At 39.1% G+C, this 26,783-nt stretch overlaps 1 protein-coding gene across 1 annotated transcript; it reads left to right on the plus strand.

Annotated features, from left to right (window-relative positions):
* Positions 1-1,525: 1,525 nt before the first annotated feature.
* On the plus strand, positions 1,526-26,182 carry LOC124100434 (zinc finger protein ZFP2). Its single transcript, XM_058583031.1, has 4 exons — positions 1,526-1,789; positions 17,547-17,673; positions 20,483-20,598; positions 23,289-26,182. The coding sequence occupies exons 2-4, from the start codon at positions 17,594-17,596 to the stop codon at positions 25,481-25,483; spliced, it is 2,391 nt and encodes a 796-aa protein (XP_058439014.1). The 5' UTR covers positions 1,526-1,789; positions 17,547-17,593; the 3' UTR covers positions 25,484-26,182.
* The last annotated feature ends 601 nt before the right edge of the window (positions 26,183-26,783 follow it).

Genomic DNA, 26,783 nt, shown 5'->3' on the forward strand with positions numbered 1-26,783 from the left:
CACAAGTGCTGGGTTTTTTGTTTTTTTTAAATATTTGTCACTTTCCAAGTTTTTTGAGAATAAGCAATGTTGCATGAGTCCTTTGGTCTGGTGGAGGGGTTTTGGCTTTGGAATAAGGTACAGCTCATGCTGAGTCCCAGTCCAGCTGCTAATTAGCCATGGGGCTTTGGCCACAGGATGAAACAGATATCATAGCCTGGCCATTAGGTCTAAGGCCAAATTGTCAAATAAAAAGTATTCATTTCATGTTTGAAACAATAGAGTCAAGTCTGTGGACAGATCTGAAGACATGTGTCCCCCACCTCCTAGGACCCCATTTTCCTTTGTTTGCTCTCTGATAGCTGCAATGGGAATGGACCTGTGGCCATCTTCCAGTGGGAGAGTGATCTACTATGGACACTTCCCTTTCCTCACTCAGGGCACTGTCTCCTGGTAGGTTGGGTCGGAGGAGAATTATTAATAAGAAACTGTGTCTCTCATTTCTGTCATAAAAAACAGGTAACCAGGCCCTTCACATTTCAGAGGACAGGGCACCTATAGCTGTCAAATCTTGAATGTGTTTGCTACAAAATGAGATATGCTGGAGGCTTTAAGTCCAGTGAGTTTGGGGATATACTTCCTAAACTACATATGCTTCATTGATGATTTCATATGGGTCACACTGATGCAGGACAGATGAGGCCTGAGTCTCAAGGAATTTGCACACCTCAGATTGATTAGCTTTAGTGGTCCAGAGGAACTAAGGCTGGATAATCTCTGATCCAGGGTTGATAAATCCTTTGAGATTCATCTTCAGTGGGTGTTTACATAACAGTGGGTGGTTACATAGCAGAGAGTCGTTGTCCCAAATTTTTGGGACAGGCAGGTTTTTCCAAGGAAAACAAATAATAACGTTTTTACAGCAAGCTCTCTTGAGACAGAGCCTGTTACAACAGTCTGCAAACCTGGCATTTACAAGAAAGATGAAGCTTCAAACCATAATGAGCTCTCTGAAAGAAAAAAAAAAAAGAAGAAGAAATCCTGCTACCATTCTTTTGGGGTTACATTAGCACAACGATAATAATCTGGATAATATTCAGGATATATTGGTTTATGTCGTTACAATCAATTTCACCTGTTTTAATTTTTTAATGTGAATATTAGGAAATTTTAAATGACCCTTGTGATTCACATAGGATTTTCATTGGCCATTGCTGCCTTAGGGGATTGCTTCCCAGGCCAATCTGCAGACTCACAGGGCGAGAGAGCAGGAAAGTTAAGTGAAATTGCAAAGTGACTGTCATTATATTATTATATTATTTCCAGTGAATACAATGCAGACATATTATTCATAAGGTGAAGTCACCTTGTATGCGAGGTTCATCGCACACGACCTCTGGCGCTGCTAGATCATTCTTTTAAGAGGAAACTTTGCCTAGGATTAGCTGTAGCCTGAGGCCCTCTTGTTCAATTCACAGACCTCAGGAGGAAAGTAAAAGCTGCCGCCAGGAACCTGTCATTCTGGCCTCACTGATTCCTAGGTTGGACGTCATCTACTGTCACTCAGAAAGAAGGTCTCTGGGCTCAGCCTGCGGGGCGGGTCTGCAGCCCTGTGCAGTGGAGAGCACTCGGGAAGAACCGTCCAATCCTGGCACAGCCAGGGCGGCTTCCGCGTCTGGCCGGGCCCTTTCCTTCTGAGCCGCCCTTCTCGCGATTTCGGCTTCCGTCGCCAGCCCTGGGGTCCCGCTGGCTTTGCCCTGCGGGTGCTGAAGATCCCTGGTGGCCGCCTGGCTCCGGAGCGCAGGAAATGGTGAGTGTGGCGGGGCCTCTTGAGCCCGCGGAAGGAGGTCGCTGGAACCGCGGGACTGGCTGCGGTGGGGCCAGGAGCTGCTGGGGACTCCGGGGTCCGCGGCTTGAGCCCTCCTCCTGGCAGCGCCCCCTCAGTCCCCCTGGCCAGCTAGGTCGGGAGCTTATCGGCAGCGGAGCTCCTGCCCAGCCTGCTGCACCCGCTCAGCTAGCCCTAGAGAGTCAGCAGCCCGGTCTTCCCAGGTGGGTGGTGATTGACAGGCGGGATGGCGGTTGGAGAAGTCTCTCCACGTGGGATTTTCCTGCAGGAGAGGAGCAGTGGCTCTGGGCTTCGCTGCCGCCGTCCTCCTAAGCTAGCTGGCTTTCTTGCTTTTTCTCCCTCCTTCCCAACCTTCCTTCCGCAGGGTGCTTTACCAGGAGCTCCATCCCTGGTTCTGAGGTAGGGCGGAGGGGGCGGCACCTGAGGAATTCGCGGGCAGCAGGTTTACTTAAGTTGCAGCCGTCCAGATGGAGCAACGCGGGGACCCTGGTAGGGAACTTCTCTGAGATTTATAGTCAGTGCGTGGTTACAGGGCAGCTACTCCTTACCCATATTTGTAGGTGACACAGGTTGTTACCAAGGGAAACAAAAATGAAGCTTCTGTTCAGCAAGCTCCCTGAGAAGTCTGTGACATCTGTCTGCAAACTTGGCTTTTACAAGAAAGAGCAAGCTCAACCCACAGTGAGCGCTCTGGAGGAAAAATACTGCTGACATTCTTTATAACAATCTTGGTGACAAGAAGAGAAACTTAATTTTGCTAGTGGTTGTTTTGGGGCTACATGAGTACTTTTTATTTTTTATTTTGAGACAGGGTGTAGCTAAATTGCTGAGACTGGCCTAGATATGGTCGGATTTATACAGACCTTTCTATTGGATTTAAGAGTACAAGTTTCAGCCGTGAAAGGACACTTGCAATGTCCAGGCAAAGTCCAAACACCAGGCCACAGCCCGGAATCCCGAGCCAGAGCTTTATTGTCAGTAGCAGGAGGCAAAGCCTCAGCCCTCCCAGGGCAGGATTTAGCTGGAGGAGGAGTTCCTTAAGCCGCTTAGGGGTTTCGTCATAAGCTGGGGTGGGGTTGGATCCTTCAGAGCTCACATGTTCTTGTGGGAAGCTAAGCAGTGTTGCCTCAAAATGGAAATTTAAAAGCCTCTAGATAAAATGGCTCCTGACCTAAAATGGTGAATCTGATGCCAATAAACTGGGCTCGGTGATGCACACCTGTGATCCCAGAGGCCCTGAAGGCTGAGGCAGGAGGATTGGGAGTTCAAAGCCAGCATCAAAAACTTATCAAGACTCTAAGCAACTCAGTGAGACCACATCTCTACATAAAATTTCAGAAAAAACAGGATGAAGCTTTGTGGTTAAGCACCCCTGGGTTTAATCCCTGGTACCAAATAAACAAACAACAACAAGACAAAAACAATTATATGGATTCATCTATGGATTTTTTTTAATATTGTGAATCCTTGATTATTATGGTAGTGTTATAGTTTCATGATATACACTATCTAGTAATGATAGCTACTGCTTTTGCTCTTATAAGTAAAAGGTTTCTCTGCTGTTATGCTCGAATTCAGGACCCCCAAAAGACCACCAGAGACCAAGATCGATGTAAGCAGCAAAGAGGTGTTTATTGCAAGCTAGCTCGGTCCTCCGCGTGCACACAGCAACTGGTGACGCTGAGAGGCCCCGAGCCCAGGGTTTGTAGCAGTTTTATACATTCTTTGGAGAAGGCAGGGACCCCCACATACATCATAGCATCTCTTAGCAAATCATCATACACCGCAGGAAAATCAAATAACAACTCTAAAACATTATTAGTACATTCACTGGTGGGAACAAGTTGGGTAGGGGTGATTGGTCAGTACAAAAGGGGTATTCATTTGAACTGATTGGTTTAAGCCAAGAGGGGTGTTCTCGCTGAACTACATGGTTTTCCAACATGTTATCAACCACCATAAACTACTGGGAGGGTCATCTGGCATCCCAGGTATTTCCCTGTCTCATGCTGATTGGTGGCTGCTAGGGGGTTGTTATGGATCCCCACCTAGCCTGACTGAGTGCCTAGGAGTGCTCTGTGGGTCCTTCCAAGGACAAAGGTGATGTCCCTTCCTTGGTCAGGCTTTGCTCTGAGGTAGAGGCTGGTTTTTCATGCTAAGTCAACATGTGTTTAACTTAGTGGATAAATTATAGAAACTTATTCTTTCGTTCCTTATTCCATTACAAATAAAGCATGCTGATTTTTTTTTATTAGTGCATTATAGTCATACATGCTGTTGGGGTTCATTTGCTGTAATTATTCAAGCATGAGTTTAATTTGCTCCATTTTAGTGGTACTTCCCTCTTTCCCTCTCCTCCTAGCTCCCCATTCCCCCTCCTCTCCTGGTCTTCCTTCTATTTATTTATATTTTAAACTACTGCTTTATAGATAAACTTAACGGTGAAATTCACTGTGATATTTTCATATATGTGCAGAGCAGTTTTGATGGGATAATATAGATAAGTATGGGGGAAATGGTCATTGCTGTAATGATGACTTTTGTTCCTGGTGCATGGGATGTGTAATGGAGTCTTTTATGGACTTCTGTATATTTTAGTTTCTCATAAATCCTACACATTTCTCTTAACAAATATGTTCCCATGTGAGATACAACATTTATGTGAATCTTTATGAAAGTCACGCGGTGTTGGGCTTGGTGGCCCTGAGTCTGTTATAACAGTCTGTAATCCCAGTGGCTCAGGAGGCTGAGGCAGGAGCATCCTGAGATCCATCAACCTCAGCAACTTAGCAAGGCCCTAAGCAACTCAGTGAGACCCTGTGTCTAAATAAAATACAAAAAAGGGCTGGGATATGGCTCAAGGGTTGAGTGCCCCTGGGTTTAATCCCCAGCACCAAAACAAAACAAAACAAAACCAAAAAAACCTCAGGTAGTGTAAACTTGTGTGTGTCCATCCTCACCTTGTCAAGATGACTTTCCCCCATGTAGACTTTATGTCACTGGGTTCTTATTATGCCCTGGACCCATGTTTCAGAACTGCCTGATGTGAGGATCTCACAGCTGTCTAAGTTCTCTTGGAGTGTCTCATGAACATCAGTACCTGGGTACATTTCTTTTTTTTCTTTCTTTTTTTTTTTTTTTAGTTGTAGATAGACACAATATTTTTATTTTATTTGTATATTTATGTGATGTTGAAGATCGAACCCAGTGTGCCCACTGCATACTGCCACAGTCCGGCTGCAGCAAAATAACCCGGGGGTGACGAACAACTTGTGTACATTCATACAGCAGGAGTGGGAGCCGTTTATTGTAGGACAACAGAGGTATTTATGCATTCCACACAGCTTATCTTAATTAGCATAAACTAGATACAGCAGTCAACCAATAAGAAATCTCCACACTTAATGGCTCCTGGCCTTACTTCACAAACCACTCCCTCTGGCAATATGCCAGGCGCCATCCAGACTTGTTTACAGACTCTAACACATACGAGGCAAGTGCTTAACCACTGAGCCATAAACCCAGCCCTAAATACATTTCTTGATGTGGTTGGATGTGTAGGCCCTTCTGTTGCACTTAACAATACAAATGGTTTTGATATATATATATTGATGTATCTGTGGAATGTTCTGTGTTGTGATTCTTGGGTCTTTATTATTGTAATAATATAGTTCACTCATATACATTAGAGTCAGGAAATGATAGCTGCTGCTTTTGCTATTGTAGTTCAGAGATTTCTTGGCTAATTGGACACATAGTTATCCTTCCAGAAGAATGTCAGAACTTTTTGCTGTGGTCCCTTCTTTTATTAAAATAAAGCATGATGAAATTTTGATGGAATATTGTTCTAGATTAACTTGGGGAAATGGTCATCTTGATATTGAAGAGTTTTGTCATCTATGCATGGGGTATGTAATTGAGTCTTTTATGTTCTTATGTGTATTTTATTTTCTCATAAATTCTACACATTTCTTTAAAAATATGCTTATGTGTTAAAAACAACATTTGTGTGACATTTATTGAAAACTGACATGTTGTATACTATTTTAATAATTTTATGTACTATGACATAAATGTGTCTGGCTCCTGAAAACCATTATTTCCTACAGTTTGTTGTTCCTCTTTCTGAGTGTGCAGGCTCCTTAGGCACACCCCTGGGCCTCAGGCCTTTGAGCAATACAGCTGTGTCCTTCTGTGTCATTAGGGTTCATGTGTGCTGCCATTTCTAGGAGCCTCTGTTTCTGGTGGGGGAGTATCATGTATCTTTAGTGGCAAAATAGTTTCCACAGATAGATAATGACAACTTAAACTCCACCTTCACTTCATGAGTATTCATTGACTTCATATGTTCTTCAATACTATTTAGTTTTGTGTGTATGATGTGATTTTATTTTACATTTCTCTAATTTCCAAAGAGGTTGAGTCTTTTATGATTATTGAACACTTAGATGTCTCCTATAAAAAGTGATTTTTCAAGTCTCTTGCCTGCTTTTCTTTTGGGGTGTCTCTCTAAACCTTTCTTCCTGTGTTTGATTATATGTGAGGAAATTAGTTTCTTTGACTCTGTCACTTCTCTTTGCACCCTTTAATGACATCATTTTATGAATAGGATTTTCATTTTAATATTGTATAATATGAAATTTAAAAAATATTGTTTTGTGTAACTTTGCAGAGAAATAGGTCTCTTTTTTATTTGTTGTTATTATTTTCCCCTTCTACTGTGATACTGGGGATTAAAGCCAGGGTGTTCTATCACTGAATTGCATTCTTAGCCCTTTGAAAAGTTTTACTTTTCCTCAGGGTGTTGCTGAATTGCTGGGGCTGGCCTCACAGTTGTAATCCTCTGGCTTTAGCCTCTACAGTAACTAATATTGCAGGCGTGCACCATGACATACACCCTAGCCCACCCTTTCTTACATTGACTTTACAATGCTTTATATTTTCTTTTTATTTCAGAACTTATTGCATCTGAAATGAGTTCTTATGTGGTAGGGGTGAAAGGTACAATAGCATTTTTATTTTCACACAGGTGTCCCATTATTCCTGTATCACTTTCTTTGGAAAGAATGCCATTTTTTCCTTCCCTGCACTGCAGTCTCTATCATTTATCATTTTCTAATAGCAAGAGATGTATAAAGGGTTTTATTTTTAATTCCACAGCCTAATAATTCCTTTCATTACAAGGTCTACCACTGAACACTGTAGCTCTGTAACATACATGGGTAACCTACATGGTGTTTGGGTTAGGGATAGAGTTCAGGTGCACTGGCTGTAGCATATAGCCTATGCACACAGTGGTTCATACCATCTAGGGCTCGTCATTACTCTCTATGATGACAGAATCATCCCACAATGAATGTTCTAGAATGTATCTTCATCATTAAGTGAAACATCATTGCATATGTACATATATGTGCAATTATATAATATATATTTAGCACAATTTTTCTTGTCAAATTTACCAGAGCTCTTTCAATTTCAATTGTTTTTTAAAAACACGAACATTTGACATTAGTGATCCTCTGTGTAGGTTCATTTTTCAATACCTTCAAATTTTGCTCTTTTGCTTAGGATTTTCTTTACTCTTATTTTCATAAAGTTTGCTTCTTCTAAACTATTGAGCCTGATTACTTGCTAATAAATTCTTAGTCCTTTTATAGCTAACTGGTTAAAGACTGTATATTTTCCTTTTTAACCTCAGCTTTAGATGCATTCCACTTTTTTACAGCCTTATGGAGGTTTGATGGACATATACCTACATACATCAAAGGTTTATGTTTTTATGTTTAGGCATATGTACACACCCATGCTATAAATGCTCAAAAGAGTTTAATCCTGACAATAACCCCGCCAGGGAAACTTTATTACCCCCATATTTACAGAGGAGGAAGCAGATCCTAAGAGAATAAATAACTACCCAAGTTCACACAGCCCAGAGTTATGAAGTGGCCTTGTGGGAAATCATGCTCAAGACTTCTGGCTAGGAAGCCTCTCTTCCCACCACATCTGAGTCCATTTAGATTCACCACACTTAAGAAATAAATGGATTGCAATCAACAAAATTATCATATCCATTACTAAAAGTGTCCTCTAGTGCCCATTTAAATCCCTCCTTTATGCTGTCACCCAAACTTTTATGTAATAAATTTGATCTTATTGAGCAAGAAGAGGGCAAACTTCAAAATGATAAAGATCCTTGAATTACCATGGAGGGAGCACTTCCTGTCTCTACTGCCTCCAACAAGACACAGAGCATTGATGATCCCCAACAACCCTCCCTGCCCTCTTCCTCTTACCACCCTCCATTCTCCCCAGTGGTTAGTGCTGCTTTCCTTTTTCATGTAGTTCTAGAGAAGTGTTAGTTAAAGGCAAAGCAAGCAAACAGTAAAAGAGAAGTGTGACTCCCTCTTTACTGGTTCATAGAAAAAGGGGAGGAGAAGGGGGCAACAGTGGGCTGGGCTGCAGCACTGACCCCAGCCCAGCCGAGTGCTCTCTGATAGGAGGCATGTGAGGTTAATCCTAGGATGAAGGAGAGGCTGGGCAGGACATGAGGCTGTGGTTGCTAGGAGAGGCTGGCAGACTGCAAGCTGTAGGAGTGGGGAAAGGAGCAGGGGAGGGGGTCAACTGGGGACCAGCTGGAGGCTCAGATGCAGCAGGCTGGAAGGTGTAACTGTGGCAGAGGGAGGGGGAGTGCCAGCATCTGGGGAGGTGGAGATGAGAAGGCTGGTGTGAACACAGAGACGTGGGATCAAGGGCTGTGATGAAGGGAGACTAGGTGTTTCAAAGTGTGAGGAAGAGGACTCAAAATCCATGCTGAGCTCCCTGAGTTTGAAGAACAGGGTCCCTGAGGTTTCATTGTAGGATCATAGAAGATATGAGTATAAACATTGCAGTGGATATATTGTTTAAAAAATGCTTCTGGATAGGACTTGGTCAAAAGTGAAGTAATTAGAAAGTATAAATTTGCAGAAAGATTATGAATTGTTCATCTCCTATCACCCAGCTGTTTTATTTCATTGTTTGTAGAAGTTTTCAGTGTAATAGAATCTACCGAAGACTCCCAAATTTGTTTAGTGAGTGACAGATTCAAAGAGAGTGAGCATATTGTTATCTAATTTATCATCAAATTCAATGTAAAAGAGGGACATGAATTTTTTTATGCTCTAGATTACTTTTCTTAAAAATTAAAAAAAAATTTTTTAGTTTTAGTTGGACACAATATCTTTATTTTTTATGTGGTACTGAGAATCAAACCCAGTGCCTCACTCATGCTAAGCAAGTGCTCTACTGCTCAGCCACAACCCCAACCCCTATATTTCTTGTTTTCAATTGGATAAAATCAGGCCAAGGAGCAAGTTTCCTAGTTTATTCTTTGTTTCTTTTGTTATATAAATTTATGTTGTTTAATAGTATGTTTAGCAATAAATATAAAGAGAAAAATTAGTTATACAGGTAACCAATTTAACATATGCATCAGAAAGTATGTTGTGTATTCACAATGGTGTATTGTTATCCATCCATAGACAAAGATGGGATCCTGTCATATCCAGCAAAATAGATGGAACTGAATACTGTAATGCTAACTCATGAACGACAGGCACAGAAAGAGGTATCACATGCTATCTATTAGACATGGCAGCTAAAATAAAACTGATATAAACATAGAGTGTTGACTCTGGCAGGAGAGGGCTCTGGGTCATCAGGAGTGGAAGAAGGGTGGTTGGACATGGTCAGAACATGTGCGTGTGTATATGAACATATGAAAACATCACACCAAATCTCATTAATAAATACAGTGGATACGTGTTAATAAAATTTATCATCTCCCATAATTACTTTATTCTGTAGTAACAACATCTAAACTTTTACTCTTTGGAAGTTCTGATATATGATACACCATTATTAATGATCAACCTCTAGTAACCACAGTTCTCTGTGCATTCAAAAATTTCTCCCAGATTCCACATACAGAGTATGCAAAATGCTTCTTTCTGTGTCTGGATCATTTCACTTACCATGATGTTCTTCAGCTTCATCTATGTTATTTTAAGTGGCAGCATATTTGTTTCTTTTGTTACTGGGGTTTGAACTTAGGGTTGTTTGGCCACTGAGTGGCCACTGAGATGTATCCACAGCCTTTTTTTTTTTTTTGTACTAGAATTTGAACGCAGCATATTTTATCACTGAGCCACATCCCCAGCCCCTATTTTGTATTTTATTTAGAGACAAGGTCTCACTGAGTTGCTTAGCACCTCACTTTTGCTGAGGCTGGCTTTGAACTCATGGTCCTCTTGGCTCGGCCTCCTGAGCTGCTAGGTTCAGTGTATGCCACTGAACCTGGCCCCGGTTAATTTTATTTTTTATTTTTAAGATAGCATCTTACTAAGTTGCTGAGGCTGACCTTGAAATTTTGCCACTGCTTCCAACTATAATATACTTTAGTATAAAAGCTGAATGATAAGCCAGGTGTGGTGACACATGCCTGTAACATCAGGTATTCAAGAGGCTGAGGCACAGGGACCACAAATTTGCAGCTAGTCTCAGCATCATAGTGAGACCCTCTGCATCTTTAATAGACCCTGTCTCAAAATGATCTTAAAAAGTGAACAATTGTATGTAGGTATGAATTTTTATATATTTGACAGGAAAGCTAAGAATAACCATTGGATACTCAGATTTTTGAAAAATATTGGTGTTTGGGATGTGGCTCAAGCGGTAGCACGTTCGCCAGGCATGCTTGCAGCCCAGGTTCGATCCTCACACCACATACAAGCACAGGATGTGGTTGAGCCTGACATGTCACTTTACCTTTATCACAATGTCATCACCTTCAGGTGAGGCCCCAGTGTCAGTTGTACCCAGCATCTCCTGCTGGGCCTGTTCTTACTGTGGCATATTTTTTAATATAGGGAGGCTTTTCCCATGCTTTCTTAAGGCTTCATTGATGACCTCTTTGTTGGGGCTGCCAATAAAAGAACTGGCTTTACACACCTGTAATCGCAGAGGCTCAGGAGACTGAGGCAGGAGGATCCCAAGTTCAAAGCCAGCTTGAGGAAATGTGAGGTACTAAGCAACTCAGTGAGACCCTGTCTCTAAATAAAATACAAAATAGGCTGGGGATGTGGCTCAGTGGTTGATTGCCCCTGAATTCAATCCCTTATACAAAAAGCAGGGGGTTGTGGAGCTGGCTTTAGTTTCTGTTCTTTGCAGGCATTTCCTTAAAGACAGAATCAGTTAGTTGTGAGAGGTTTATGTCAGTTTCCTTTTCCACGCATTGTTCAAGTACTCTGTCTAATGAAAGTCACACTGACCATACAGAGTTTTTTTTTTTTTTTTTAAACCAGAGATTGAACCCAGGGTCTCTTACGCACTGAGCCATATTCCCAGCCTTTGTTTTATTTTCAAACAGGGTCTCCGAGGTTTTTCAGAGCCTTCTAAGTTGCTTAGAACCTTGCTAAATTACTGAGACTGGCCTCAAATATGCAATCCATCTGCCTAAGCCTCCCAAGTCATTGGAATTATAAGCATGCACAATCACATATGTCGCGTTCCTCATGACTAAATCACTCAGGGTCACTCCAGGGGAACTGGGCTGCATAAAATAACCACACAAGAGACAGAGATACATTTTTCTTTGGGGGTTCTGTGACGGCTCCTCTGACCTTAAGGATCCAGAGAGAGAGAGAGAGAAAGAGAGAGAGAGAGAGAGATCCTGCTGACCCCTTTTATTGTGGAAAAGCCATTCAAATGAGGCAAGGGGTCAGATTTCAGGGGGCTGAGTCTAGCTTTGTGATGCCTGCTGTCGGCAGGTTGACTGACATCTAGGAAGGCCACACCCAAAGGCAGAGCAAGAGAAGGGGGCACACAAAGGATGTTTCCATGGAATTTTCTATCCCAAACAGGGCAAAGGGGTAATATCACAAAGGAACAGGTGAGTGTAGCTCAATCCATGGGTGACACTCCTATGTCTGCAGATGCATCCTCAAACTTCCAGGATTGGGGCAATGTCCAGGTCACCATGAGATGTAGTGATGGTCAGAGCCTCTCCACTCCAGGATGGAGACGCAAATCATTCAGAGTGGCCTCCCACATATTCCCCTTTCTTAATTAAAAAAAAAACAAAAACACCACCAACAACTGGGGAATTATATCTTTCAGTCACTGGATTCTTGATCCGAGGTCATCATGATCTACTATTGAAACACAAAAGGAATTAGTAGAAAACATATCATTTCAATAACACCATCAACTTGGAAGATCCAGGTTATTATTATTATGACAAACACTCATCAGAAGATTCTTAATCTTTTCCCAATTTTATTGGGAGACATTGTATATGGCCATAGTAACAGACATTTTTATTGGTATGGCATTTAAGCCTCTCCATAAACCTCAGAGCAAAGAGCTGATTCCCATTATTCATTACATTGTTTTCTAGAGCATTGTAACTTAGTTCTCATCCTCCATCAGCTCTTATCTGACCATGAAGGATCTTGGAAGTAATTTAAGTCAAATTATTAAGAGAAAGTGTCAGAAGCCTTGATCAGGCAGGCACGAGCCTCACCTAGCTCCCTCCTTCCTGGTGTAGCCAGGGTTGGCTTTTGCTGTTCTCCTGTGCTGAGGCCAGAGTTGGCTTGCTGCATCAACTGAGTTGTAATACGACATCATCACACTGGGAGAAGCTGACTTGGTGGATGTGGTCTTTGTGTAGGAGGTGCTTTGTTGAGAGCAGATGTCAGATTTTCCTTTCTTCCCAGGGTTATTTATTTTCTCTGATTCTTTCACAATATGAGAGGCAGGATCTCAAAATTAGATCCTCTTCCCTCTATAGCTGCTCACAGGGCTGACAACAAATCCTTTATTTTTGAGTTTCCTCCACAGATTCCAAAATATCAATTTTCTCTTTGCAGATCACAGGATTATTAACAGTTTTTACCCATGCAATATTTGAAGCCGACACAGTATTTTAATTGTCATATACCCCTCAGTAATGGATGATGGTTTTGAAAAAGTTTGTTTTCAGGAGGTTAATGTTGCACATGATTTGAGGGCAGAGAATAATCTCCAGACTCTGCTTTTAAAAATCTTTGTGCCTACTTTTTTCTTCCTTAGACACAGTCATCACCATATTTTTAACAAGTATTCTGGTTTATATCTGGGATGTCTCCAAAATCTCACATGTTGAAACATGGCCCCCAGTTGTGGCAAGATGGAGAGATGGGATTTTAGACCATGATTGGATCTTGGGGGCTCTGACTTCTGTGGACTAGTCCAGTAACAACTGAATGGATGATTGGAAGGGAACTAGTTGGAGGATGTGGGTCACTGGAGCAGCCCTGAACAGGACCATCTTCTTCCAGCACCTTCCTCCTTCTCTGCTGCCTGGCAGCCATGAGCTGAAGAGCTTTTCATGCTCTTTTTCCCTGATGTTTCTGTTTTGGAATGAGACTACCATGGCTTGAGTGCTCTGAAACTGTGAGCTGAAATAAATGTTTCCTCTTCTAAGTTGTGACTTTTAGCTATTTATGTCAGAAATGAAATGCTCACTACAACAGAAAACCTACTAGTTGGCATGTCCTTATCCAGTGTCCTATTTTTTCCCTGGTGCTGAATTTAAGAACTTCCTGGTGATGACACTTGGTACCCACAGGGGTATTTCACTAAGATTGTCTGTAGACCATCAGCCTCCTGGGCATCTCTTCCTAGAGGACAGGCTGAGGATTGGGGTGGAGACTTGGGGGAAAACTGGCTGGTCTGGGGCTTAGAGGCATCTCCTTTATCCATTTGTATTTACATCATAACCCCTTGGAACATGAATATTTTTCCTGTAACTTCCATTACATGCAGATTTTTGTTGGCCTACAAATTGGATCATGGTGTTGAGGGGGAAATACAGAATTCCTTCTCCTCTCTGCATTTTCTCTGAGTTGTGAATACAAGGAGAGTATCCCAAAGTTCAAGGAAAACCCACACCCTTCAGGTGTACAAGAATCCACACTGTACTTCAGTAAGAATGGGGTGGGAAAAGGTCCAAGGTGTCAGGATGCCTTGACTTTAACCTTGGGTCTGACCTGTCTGTTTTACAGTCAGCTCTGCTCTTCCTGGGCTTGTCACCTTGAAAAGATTTCTTTACTTACTTCAGCTTCAACTTTTCCCTAACTGTAAAATGTGTTTTACTAATAAAGCTTCAAACATAAAAAAATATATCCAAAGCTACAGTATACAGTTGTACTTTAGGGAAGGAAGTCAGTCTTATGTTATGTTACTTTATTAAAATGTTTTATTTGCCTTTCTTCTCCTTCACAGTGTTTTTCATGGGATTTTCTTGTGCTCTGTGTTTGGGAGGTGATTTTAAATGGAATTCCCAGGCTTAGCTTTGGAAATTTTACCAGAAATAATAAATAGGGAAAATCTATTTCCCATTTTGGCAGCATAAAAATGAATGTAGTTTTAAAAAACTGATTGGTAGCTGCCAGGGTAAATCCCATATACCAAGTCATCACCTCCTCATCTATGTGAAAGACCCGCCGATTCCCTGTCCAAGAAAGACGCACGAGGCACTGGCTGCAAAAGCAAGAGGCGATTTATTGATACACAGGCGCCTGCGGGTGCTCAGCGAAACCTCAGCCGGAGCTTCGGTGAACTGGCACACCGGGCTTTGGGGTACAGATCTTTTATAGGGTACAGTGGTCAGTTTCCCTCCTAGCACAGTAACAGGTATCTCATTGGCTCTTTTGAATCCAGCATATAGGTCACTTAAAGGGTAAACTTGTTTTTCACTATAGGTTCCTGGAAAAACCACATAAAAACCATTTGTTATTCATTGTATGGTTTTTCATTGTATGATCCCGTTTGCCCAACCGTGCCGGCTCCTTTCCCAACCATCCTGTCCTTTCTTAATCGTTTACACTTAACTGATTTTCTGAAAAATACATCTGATGTCTGTGCAGGTGCGGAAGCAAGCCCTGGTGATTTGTTACTGGGCCTAAAGTTATTGGGCTGGGGTCTTTCATATGAAACCATGTGATAGTCAATATGTGGTAGATCTTATCATATCGATATTGGAGTTTAATACTAAAACATGTGAGATAAGGTTTGGCAGATCCTAGAATTATTCACATGATTTGTGTTTAGTAAATTATTTGTTATCATGGAGATAGTAACCAAATATTACATTTGTTTTCTGAAAAAGGTGGATGTTTTTTCCATTTCAGGTATGAATGTAAGTCCTTTACACTTTTCTTGCCTCCCATGGACTGAGTTTGGCCAGGCATTGTGAGTGATGCATGTCTGGGATGCCAGCTACTCAGGAGGCCAATGCAGGAGGATTGCATGGTTTACATCAGCCTTAAATGCTTAGGGTCACCATGACTCAAAAAGTAAAAAAGGGCTACAGATGTTGCTAGTGGTAAACCTGTAAACAGTCCCTAGATGCAATCCCAATCAGAAAACAAAATCCCACTGAGTGTGAATATTTTTACCTATTAAGTAGTGATACTTTCTCATCTAAAACTAAATGAATAAAATCGGGAAGCAGAGAGGTTTGAGTTAATAATCTTAAGCTTACAAAGGAAGGTCCTTGGGACCCATTTTTTTTTTCATGAGTCCCATATTTTCCAGATATGGGTTTGAATGGTAGGTTATCATTCCTGAGAAGGAAGCCTAGAGAAGTAGGAGGAAGATGTAGTTGTTTTCCAGGAGTTTCCCAGGTCAGGGGCAGCTTTGAATTTTCCTCCCAAACTACTATGGAACATGCAGACTGTTACTTCTCCACTGTTCCAGTATTGTGTTTAACATGTTTAAATCCACTTTGCTTCACTTTCTTATCACAACAGTCAATTTGAACTCTGTTTAAAACATATATGGTGCACATGTCCTCCTATATCAGGAGCCCTCTGTTCTTTCACTTCATCAAAGCCAGGCCAGGCATACGTGACCTGCGGGATTCAAAAGGTTTTCTTTTTGGTAAATGGACATCAGATTGTCTTGGTATCTTAGATTCCCATTGAGGATGTTTCTGGGTCATTAGAAGAAGTGAACCCTGCTTTGTTTTCATTCCATCTGGATGCTCCACTATCTATAAATACACAAAAGTTAATAAAATGCACATTCATTGCCCCAAAGAACGAAGTAAGTCTAAAAGAACAGAATGATTAGAAGAGACTCAATCTCTACAATGCCATGGAAAGTCTGCTGAAATACTTACTATGTCATTTAGTTTTGATTTGGCCACAGACATCACAGCAGTGATGATGTGTCCTTTTATATTGATTGATACTTTTTACCAACTTGTTCCATTTGTTCTTCAACTCTTTTAACCTTATTTGCTTTGTATAAATGCTGTCTGCCACATTTTCCCTATAATGTTATATGTCTTTCTCTTTGTCTTTAGGTGTTTTGGTAGGATTTTCTAAATAATCTACATAAACCATCATATTTGATACAAAAACTCTTCTTTCTTAATAATTTTTCTTCATGGCCTGCTTTGGGTAAAGCAGCCTCTGCCTGTCTTTTGTTTAATGGAGACACTGGCTTTATTAACAGAGCTCCTGAAGCAGACCACAATCCTGTAGGCTTTCATTTCATTCTACCTGCAGCTCACAATCATAATCTCATAACATCTTGCATTTTCCATGAAAGAAATAAGAATTATATCTTTCCAAGTGTGTGAAAATTGTAATGTCTTCTTCAAAATAATTTTTTAGTAACAGGGACAACATGAAGAGTGTAAAAGATTCAGTAACTGTGGCTCTTATTTTATTCCCTATCCTTAAAGGTGTCTATCTCAATGCCTTTTAAGACAGCATTCATCCAAAATTGATTTATGTTTTAGAACCAGGAATATATGTCATATTTACATTTACATGAAAATTTGTCTGTTTTTTCAATGTATAAAGATGACATATCTACTTATGTATACATGAAACATAAATAAATATCATTTGATCAATCTGATCCTGTTTCTATTTAACATTTTTCAATTAGTCCTCTCATTAATAATCACTGTCCTGCTCTGAAAATTCTAATGCTAACATTTTATGTTGACTTTAAAGCTCCCCGTGCTTTTTTTTTGAATTACAGGTCAAATAGACTTGGGTAAAAATCAAGCTCTACCATTTATTGGGTGTTTGACAAATTGTCATAAAAGATGAATACCAGTACTACTATCACATTCTTTTGGTTTTCTTCATTAAGACCTGAAAAACTCTTAGTGAGAAGTATAGATTTGCAATGATCTGTGAATGATCAAATGGTCAGTGTGCTATTAATTGATCTATTCTTATTTCAGATTGGAATTACTAGATTGGAATTACTGCTACATTTTCAGAAAACCAGGTCATATTTTAGTGAATCTCTGATTCATGGCTGTGCATTTGAAAATTTAGAATTACCCTTCTTACTCACCAGAACATTCTCCTTTGAGAAATAATTGATCTTATGATATATAAAATCACAATTAAAATGTATATTCTTGTGTTGATGCCTTAATTTTATATTTTATTTTGTAAAGTTGGAGTATATAAACTTTTTGTGGACTTATAATACTCTTTCCTCAGAATTAGAGAATATCACTGTTACAAAGTATTTTCTTGAGTAATTAAAGTCACTTACCTACTTGAGAACCAGTTCTACTAACTCTCATATCATCTTCAGTCAACTTAGAAGCTCTGTGAATGGTTAATTGGTCAGTGTGCTATTAATTTACCTATTCTTGTTTCAGGAACTGTTGACATTTAGGGATGTGGCCATTGATTTCTCTCAAGAGGAATGGGAATGCCTGGAGCCTGCTCAGAGGAATTTATACAGAGATGTGATGCTAGAGACCTACAGAAACCTGGTCTTCCTGGGTAAGCAGAGCTTCCTTTCAGTGATATGGAATGATGTGACCTACATGTCAAAATCCAATTTCTTCCCTTTATGGTACCAGAATAGAAGCATCAATACTCTCAGTGATAATTCCAACAAATAGTTCATTTTGCAATGAACACATTGCCTCTAAGCTGTATTTGGACACCCTCACCTGGTGCAAAGGAAAGAGCCCTGAGCTATGTACCCAGCTGGGCAGAAATTCATGAAACAGAGGACACAATTGAGAGGTCCAAGGCAAGGAGGAAGCCAAATACAAATGTTAGTGCAAAAGTTATTATGCCATAGAAATGGTCTTCCAGGAGCTTAGGTTTATTTCTAGTGCTGTCCTAGAAGGACACATACTGCCCTATGTTGAACATGGTTTCCTTTTTAGTCTCCTCCTTCTCCTCCATGGATGTCTGTGTTGAGTCAAAATCAACAGCCCAAGCACTCCCCTTTGCCTGTGAGGTCAGCATGATCTGACGGCATTTTCATCATTTGACGTGTCTGTCAGAAATCTGTGCACAGTTCTGGAGACCTCGAGGTGAATCCATTTTAATATATTAGTATCATACAGCAGTGTATCTGATATCACTTAAGTATTTATTAATTAAAATTCCCATATCAAAACTCATTATGAATACTTATAAAGAATATTCTGTGGAATTTTTCTGCCATAGAGTGAATGTCAGTGATTCACAGTGGCTGTTCATTTTGGTTATATGGTCACAGGGGATAACTACAATTATATAAAAGGGTTTGCAAAATAATCCATCCATGGGTATTCAGAATTTTGTTGGTTAAATTTTTTTCTTTTTTTCTTTGCTGTAGTTCATTTTATAGGTTAGATTTCAAGATATAGTATAGGTTTCCTCACATCAGTTAATGTTTCCATCTTTTTTAAACCTACATTTTATAGTTCGATGGCCATCTCCAATATTTCACAAATTAGGGCAGTGTAAGATGAAATTAAGTTATGCCTGATTCTTGTTTCCATTGTCAATACAATTATATTTGCTTCTGTTATTTTATTTTTGTTTCTATTGCCAGTAAAATTACATTTGAGATAAAATATATTGTATCTCAAAAGTTTTTGTTTTAAAGTATGTTGCACATATGATAATTATTTCTGGTCACTTTTGTGTGTACTATTCATATACACCTTTGCCTTCACATTGCATCTTTAGATTTAGTCTCTGGTAATCTGCATACAGTTGTCATTTTTTAAATAAGTTTCCTCTGCTTCTTTTAATTCTTTTCCCTTCTTTTTAAATTGGGTTATCTTGTGGTTCATGAATTGTTATCATGACATTATTTGATTCCTCTTTCACTTCCCTTAATTCTATGAGTATTTTGTCATTTGCTTTGATATTTTACAAAAATAATTTTAAGCTTACAGTAGGTTTTTAACTGGCAACAAATTAACTTCAATTTCATAACAAAATTCAGTATATTTATGTATCCTTTGAAAATTATGTTATTGATGGCACAGTTATTTTTATATTACATACATATTTAGAGTTTATGATGATTTTTATGTTTTTATATTTCAAACTCTATTGAAAAAGTGTTTTATGACCCATCATTCCCATAAAATTAAATTCTATATTGGTATATGAATTTTGTAGTACCTACCATGAAAACTTTAAAATTTCATATGACTTGTGTTGCTGTGCACATTTATTTTATTTTTCAAATGGGATGATTCACTTTAATATTTTTTGAAGGAGAGGTCAAGTAGTTATAAATGGCTGCATTTACACATATTTAAATCTTTATTTTTACTCACATGAAAATATAGTATTTCTTTTTTAAAATATTTTATCTTGTAGTTATAGTTGGATACAATACCTTTATTTTGTTTATTTATTTTTATGTGGTGCTCAAGACCAAACCCAGGGCCTCATACATGCTAGGCGAGCACTCTACCGCTGAGCCACAACCCCAGCCCGACATGAAAATATAGTATTTCTGATTATAGTATTATCAGTTGGTAATTTTGTTGTTTTCCCTTTTGATGCTATTCCTGAGTTCCTTTCTGTATTGCAAGGTTTCCATTTCATCTCACTCCAGTCACAATGGCAGCTGTTAAGAATACAAACAACAGTAAGTGCTGGTGAGGATGTGGGGGAAAAGGCACACTCATACACTGCTGGTGGGACTGCAAAATGGTGCAGCCAATACGGAAAGCAGTGTGGAGATTCCTTGGAAAACTGGGAATGGAACCACCTTTTGACCCAGCTATCCCATTCCTTGGTCTAGACCCAAAGGACTTAAAAACAGCATACTACACAATTCACAATAGCTAAACTGTGGAAGCAATCTAGATGCCCTTCAGTAGATGAATGTATAAAGAAAATGTGGTAAATATACACAATAGTATATTACTCAGCAATAAAAGAGAATAAAATCATGGCATTTGCAGGTAAATGGATGGAGTTGAAGAATATACTGCTATGTGAAATTAGCCAATCCCCAAAAAACAAATGCCAAATATTTTCTCTGATATAAGACACTGATTCATAGTGAGGTTGGGAAGGGGGACATGGGAAGATTAGAAAAACCATAGGACAAAGAGGAGGGAGAGGAAGGGAGGGGACAAGGGTGTAGGAAAGATGGTGGAATGAGATGGACATCTTTACTCTAAGTACATGTACAAAGACATGGATGGTGTGAATATACTTTGTATATAACCAGAAATATGAATAATTGTGCTTTGTGTGCCGCAGTCTGGCTGGGCACAAATCACGAGCCACTCAAGCAGGAACAAACTTTATTTCTGAACTCTCGCTAACGCCACCCATGCAGCCTTCTCCAGGACACACCACATACAAACCGGAACTCCCTCCACTGGAACTTCACCAACCAACGCGAACTCTCCAGGAATCCCCGCCAGAGCTCAACTGGAACTCAAAGGGAACTCTGTAAGAACTCAAAAGTACTGGCAAAATGCTAGGCGCCATCCCAACTCGGCTGTGGGTCTCAACATTTATGTGTAATATGAAGTATAATGCATTCTGTTTTCATATATAACAAATTAGAATAAAAAATTTTAAAAAAAGAAATTGACTATTGACTATATTGAAATTATATTCAAGTACCCTTTTTAGTTACACAGTTTTCTTTTGGTTCTCTCAAGGTTCTCTCTTTGTGAATGTTGAAAAATTAAGTGCAATGCACTTTGAGTCTTTTTGTTTTTTTTCTACTTAGGAATAATTGAACTTCTTTGATTTTGATTTATTTTTTTGCTCATATTTATCATTTCTCAGGCTGTTAAAATTGATACTGGAGATTGAATTCAGTTGCTTTTTCACTGCCCTTTGCCTTAGCTTTTTTCATTTTTAATTTCTGACAGTCTCACTAAGTTGCTGAGGCTGGCCTCAAACTTGTGATCTTTCTGCCTCAGCCTCCCAAGTTGCTAGGATTACAGTTGTGTACAAACCCTCCCCCACCACTCTCTCAGACACTATTTCTTAAGAAAGTCTTCAAGTACACTAGTTTTGCTTGTTTGTAGTAATAATTTTTGTCTGGATTTTATTCAGTTTTCTGTGTTCTGGTTTAGTTCACTAGACTTATATACTATATGCCAAATCATGGCATTTGTAGGTAAATGGATGGAGTTGAAGAATATACTGTATTTGAACTTGGGATCTCTTTTATTGCTGAGTAATATACTATTGTGTATATTTAGCACATTTTCTTTATCCATTCATCTAATGAAGGGCATCTAGGTTGGTTCCACAGTTTAGCTATTGTGAATTGTGTAGTATGCTGTAGTATAAGTAGTATAAGTCTAGTGAACTAAAGATTATTTAGGTTCCTTGTGTAATTCATAATTCCTACATTCCCAATATTCAATTCCTTGTGTTTCATTTTACCCCTGATTAATCAAGTATTCATTTTTTCTTTGCATACCATACTATTTTTGATCTGTCCATATAAAAGCCAGCCTATAGTAGATTAATAGTCATTTTGGAAAACAATATGGATGTTAGTAAAGAACTGAAAAACAGGAAGCACTGTGCCACATGCTTGAAATTCCAGGTAATTGGGAGGACTTGCAAGAGGTGTGTCACACCATGTCTCAAAATAAACAATTTTAAAGGGGTTTGTGTTTGTAAGTCAGTGCTGCAACACTCTTGGGCTTAATCTTAAGCACCACACATAAAAAGTTAGGAGTAGAATGCCCCTGTGATCCAGAAAAGCAAGTTCCAAACAGGTAACCAGAAGAGATTAAGTCAGCATGTTGCAGAGAGGGCTCCACTACTGCTTCAGTGCAGACACTGTTCACAGTACTCAAGACATGGACTCCACCTATGTGCCCATCTGGGGTTGGATGGGTAAAAAATATGATATTTATACACAATGAATTAATAATAGAAAAGAGATATCTTGTCAAGTGAAGTGACATGGGATAAATATGCAGGGCTTTGCATTACATGAAATAAGGAAGTCACAGAAAGTAATTTGCAGCCTCTTCTGACTCACATGTGGAACTCACAAGTGCAGAGAGTAAAATGGTTACTAGCTCCTGTGTATTAGGAGTGTTGGTCAAAGACTGAAATACATTATTTTAAAGGACAAAAGAAATATTGATCCAAGAAACACTTAAATATTGAGCCACATCCCAAGCCCTTTTATTATTTTTTATTTTGTTACAGGGTCTCACTAAGTTACTTACAGCCTCAGTAATTTGCTGAGGCTGTATTTGAACTTGGGATCCTCCTGCCTCAGTCTCCTGAGTTGTGAGGATTCAGGCTTGTACCACCACACTGGCTAATGTACTGTATTCTTGATGAATGCTAAGAGAATGAATGCAATGTTTTCTAAGTAGTAAAATGGTGATTATATAAAATAACAAAATGTTTTTTATCTAGATTTAGTCATTTCACCATGTATTTATATTTTCAAATACCATGAAATACTTGGTAAATACATGCCATTTTATTTGCCAATGAAATGAATCCATGAATAACCAAAATTATAAAACTTAAAAAGCAAGTCATTTGTCTTGGTCTCCATGTGTTGACTTCATCCAGGTAATACTGACACAGGGTGTGTTGTGTGTGTGTGTTTATCATTAAAAAGATTAGCCCATTTTTCTCCTTAGACACAATAGGTTCTTTGTCCCTGTAGAATATCTGTGTTATGGTCATTCAAAATCTGTTATAGACAGGTCTTTCTCATGGTAGACAAACAGTGGTTTTCAGACAATCCCCAAGAAAACCAGAAATGTTCACATTTTACATTTTCCTTTTCCTATTGAGAGAGAAGAAGGGAGTTGGTAGCTTTTCCCTAATTGTACAATGGTGCATTCTAGAGGAGGAAGGCCAGGAGTGGATAAAAATAACACACTTTCCTTTCCTCTGTTATATTACTCTTTAACTATATACTCCTCTTGGACACTGTGAATTCTCAGATGATTTGGATAATTCTCACAAAGTAAATTTGTCTGTCCATTGTTATTTAGCTCATATATTTATGGAGTAATTATGGTCTTTGATGTACTATTCTGCCACCACATTGATGTCCTGACAGCTATAATTTCATGTTATATTTTAAAAGTATATTCTCAGTCTAATATGTAAAATAATTATTATTTTCATTTTTTTAGGCATGACTTCTCAACATACCCAGGAAATTTTACCAGAACCCATCAGAGAACATTTATTTAAAAAAGTGATAAAGAGAAGATATGGAAATTGTGACCTTGACTATTTACAACAAAAGAAAATACAGAACAGTGTAGATAACAGTGAAGGTCAGAAATCATATTATGAAGGACAAGACCAATTAATAGTGACTGTCCTTAATACCATCAATAGTCCTCAAGAACATTTAATAGCTCAGAAGAGTATTCAATTTATAACTGAAGGACAAGTTTCTCAAAGTGTTGATTTTGAAAATTTCTTTACAAACTGTCCATTATTCTGCAGTGAACAAAGAATTCCTTCTTGGGCCCAAACATACACTTTTAATGATGGTGGAAAGGCCCCTATATACTCCATACTACTTAACCAAAATTCAGATTTAGATTTCGGCAAAGTGTGCAACACATGTAATGAAACAAGCAACACTTTCAGCCAGGTCTTTACACTAAGCAATTACCAGTGTCCTTATGTTGGAGAAAAAAAGTATGAATGTAGCAAAACACAGAAGAACTCTAGCTTTGGTTGCAATAAAAGAGAACATCAGTGTGGCCATTGTGCACAGAACCTTTACAGAGATGACAAATGTGGGAACATCCTTCTTCAGTGCTCAAAGCACCATGGGAGTACTCAGAGCCAAGAGGCGCCTTGCAAATGTGAGGAATGTGAGAGAGCTTCTCACTCAACTGCAAGCCTTCCTCAATACAGTGGAGCTCATCCTGGAAGAGAGCCCCCCAAATTTAAGGAATGTATTCAAGCAGGGAGTTCCACACCACTTTCTAAACATCACAGGTACCATAGTGATCAACACTACAAATGTGAAGAATGTGGCAAATCCTTTATTAATTGCTCAACCATTTCTAAACACCTGAGATGGCATAGCAGTGAGAAACCCTACAAATGTCAAGAATGTGAAAAAAATTTTAAGAATTTTTTAACTCTTACTCAACAACAAAGGATTCATATGGGAGAAAAGCCCCACATATGTGAAGAATGTGGCAAAGGTTTTACTAAAAGAAGACAACTTACTCAACACCAGAGAATTCATAGTGGAGAGAAGCCCTATAAATGTGAAATTTGTGGCAAAGCTTTTAATAAAAGATCACATGTTACTCAACACCAGAGTACTCATACTGGAGAGAAACCCTACAAATGTGAAGAATGTGGGAAAGGATTTACTCAAAGAGCATATTTTACTCTACACTACAGTATTCATACTGGAGAGAAGCCCTACAAATGTAAAGAATGTGGGAAAGGATATACTCAAAGAGCAGGTCTTACTCAACACCAAAGAATTCATAGTGGAGAGAAGCCCTACAAATGTGAAGAATGTGGGAAAGGATTTACTCAAAGACCAAGCCTTATTCGACACCAGAGTATTCATACTGTACAGAAGCCCTACAAATGTCATAAATGTGGGAAAGAATTTACTCAAAGAGTACATCTTACTCTACACCACAGTATTCATACTGGAGAGAAGCCCTACAAATGTAAGGAATGTAGCAAAGCTTTTAGGTGTAATTCATTGCTTACACGACACCAGATAATTCATACTGGAGAGAAGCCCTACAAATGTAAAGAATGTGGGAGAGGATATACTCAAAGAGCACACCTTACTCAACATCAGAGAATTCATACTGGAGAGAAACCCTACAAATGTGAAGAATGTGGGAAAGGATTTACTCAAAGACCAAGCCTGACTCTACACCAGAGTACTCATATGGTAGAGAAGCCCTATAAATGTGAAGAATGTGGGAAAGGATTTACTCAAAGAGCCAACCTCACTCTACACCAGCGTATTCATACTATAGAGAAGCCCTACAAATGTAAGGAATGTGGCAAAGCTTTTAGGTGTAATTCATTGCTTTCTCGACACCAGAAAATTCATACTGGAGAGAAGCCCTACAAATGTAAAGAATGTGGGAAAGGTTTTATTCAAAGTTCACACCTTACTCAACACCAGAAAATTCACACTGGAGAGAAGCCTTACAAATGTGAAGAATGTGGGAAAGGATTTATTCGAAGAGCAGATGTTACTCGACACCAGAGTATTCATACTGTAGTGAAGCCCTACAAATGTAATAAATGTGGGAAAGCTTTTAGGTATAAATCAAGTCTTACCCAGCACCAGAGAATTCATAATGCAGAGATTCAATGTTAAGAATGTGGGAAAGGTTTTAATCAAAGAGTATGGCTTATTCTTCACCAGACTAATCATAACAGGGAGAGGTAATGCAAGTGTAAAAACTGTTGCATACCTTTTAGCAATTGCTCAGGCTTATCACTGGAGAATTCATAGTGTATAGAAACCCTAACAATGTAAATACTGTGCCCAAGTCTTTACTCAAATTTCAAATTTTCCTTAACATCAGAAACCTGATACCTATAGGGGATGTGGAAAGACATTTGCCTGAAATATATGCCTTAAAAAATAGCAAAATATCAACAGTGAAGAAAACACCTTAAGGAATATAAAAAAATATAGCAAAGCTCTTATCTGTACCTTGATTCTTGATGTATGTGAGAGGGAAATGAGGAATTGCCTTTAACATTTGCTTAAAATTTGTTAAGCATCCTTACCTGCTGGGGTAGAAATAAAGAAATTCTCACAAGTGTCATAAAATAGTGTAGAACTCTTGTCTCTGGAAGAAGGTAAATTTATTGTAAATTAAAGATTTCTCAATATTTTCACTTTTGAAAACTGGAGGAAACAATTGTAACTTAGATTCATTTATCAGAAGATGACTTGTTTCTGAGAGTTGTCAATCTATAATTTCAACTATTTACAGTGGATTTTGAAATACTTTATTCACATTATTATGAATTTTGTCACAAAATAAAAGTAAAATTTGTTAATGTATTAGTATTGTTAGGTATTTACTCGTGGTAGTATGTCACAGGTATTACAGTGTTCTTCTTTACTAAAAGTTCTGTGCAACAGATAGTAAAAACATATGTTATAGTTAAAGCTTTGTCCTGGGGTTTCATAAACTGACTTCCAGACCACTCACGTATAGTCAAATCAAGCCTTTATTGAAGCACACCGGTGGCCGCTGACCAGAACTTAAAGCTATTCCCCTGATCAGCCCGAACAATTGCAAGGGTGCTCCTTATAAGCCTGAAAACCGCAAAAGGGATGTTTGGGGGTCTAGCCAAGGCAAGCAAGCCAGGTTACAGAGGCGGGAGAGTACAGTCAAGCGGCTGGAAACCTAACCAATCTCAGCCCAGTCACCCCAGTTACAGAAACAGAGCCCCATTACCCTAGTTACAGAACAATGCCCCATCAGGTAGTTCCCTGTTCTTAAAGGTATCTATAGCAAAAGGAAAAAGAACATTTTGCCCTGGTCATGACCCTTCTACTTGGCATGGTTGTTTTACAGGATGAAGTCATAATACAAAATGGAGTCACATTTGCTTCTCCTATCATGCATACTAAAAAATGTCCATGAATCTTTTTAGAA

Source organism: Marmota monax, unplaced genomic scaffold, assembly GCF_021218885.2.
Source record: "Marmota monax isolate L192 unplaced genomic scaffold, Marmota_monax_Labrador192_F-V1.1 WCK01_AAM20220418_F8-fsc00238, whole genome shotgun sequence".
Classification (NCBI taxonomy): Eukaryota; Metazoa; Chordata; class Mammalia; order Rodentia; family Sciuridae; genus Marmota; species Marmota monax.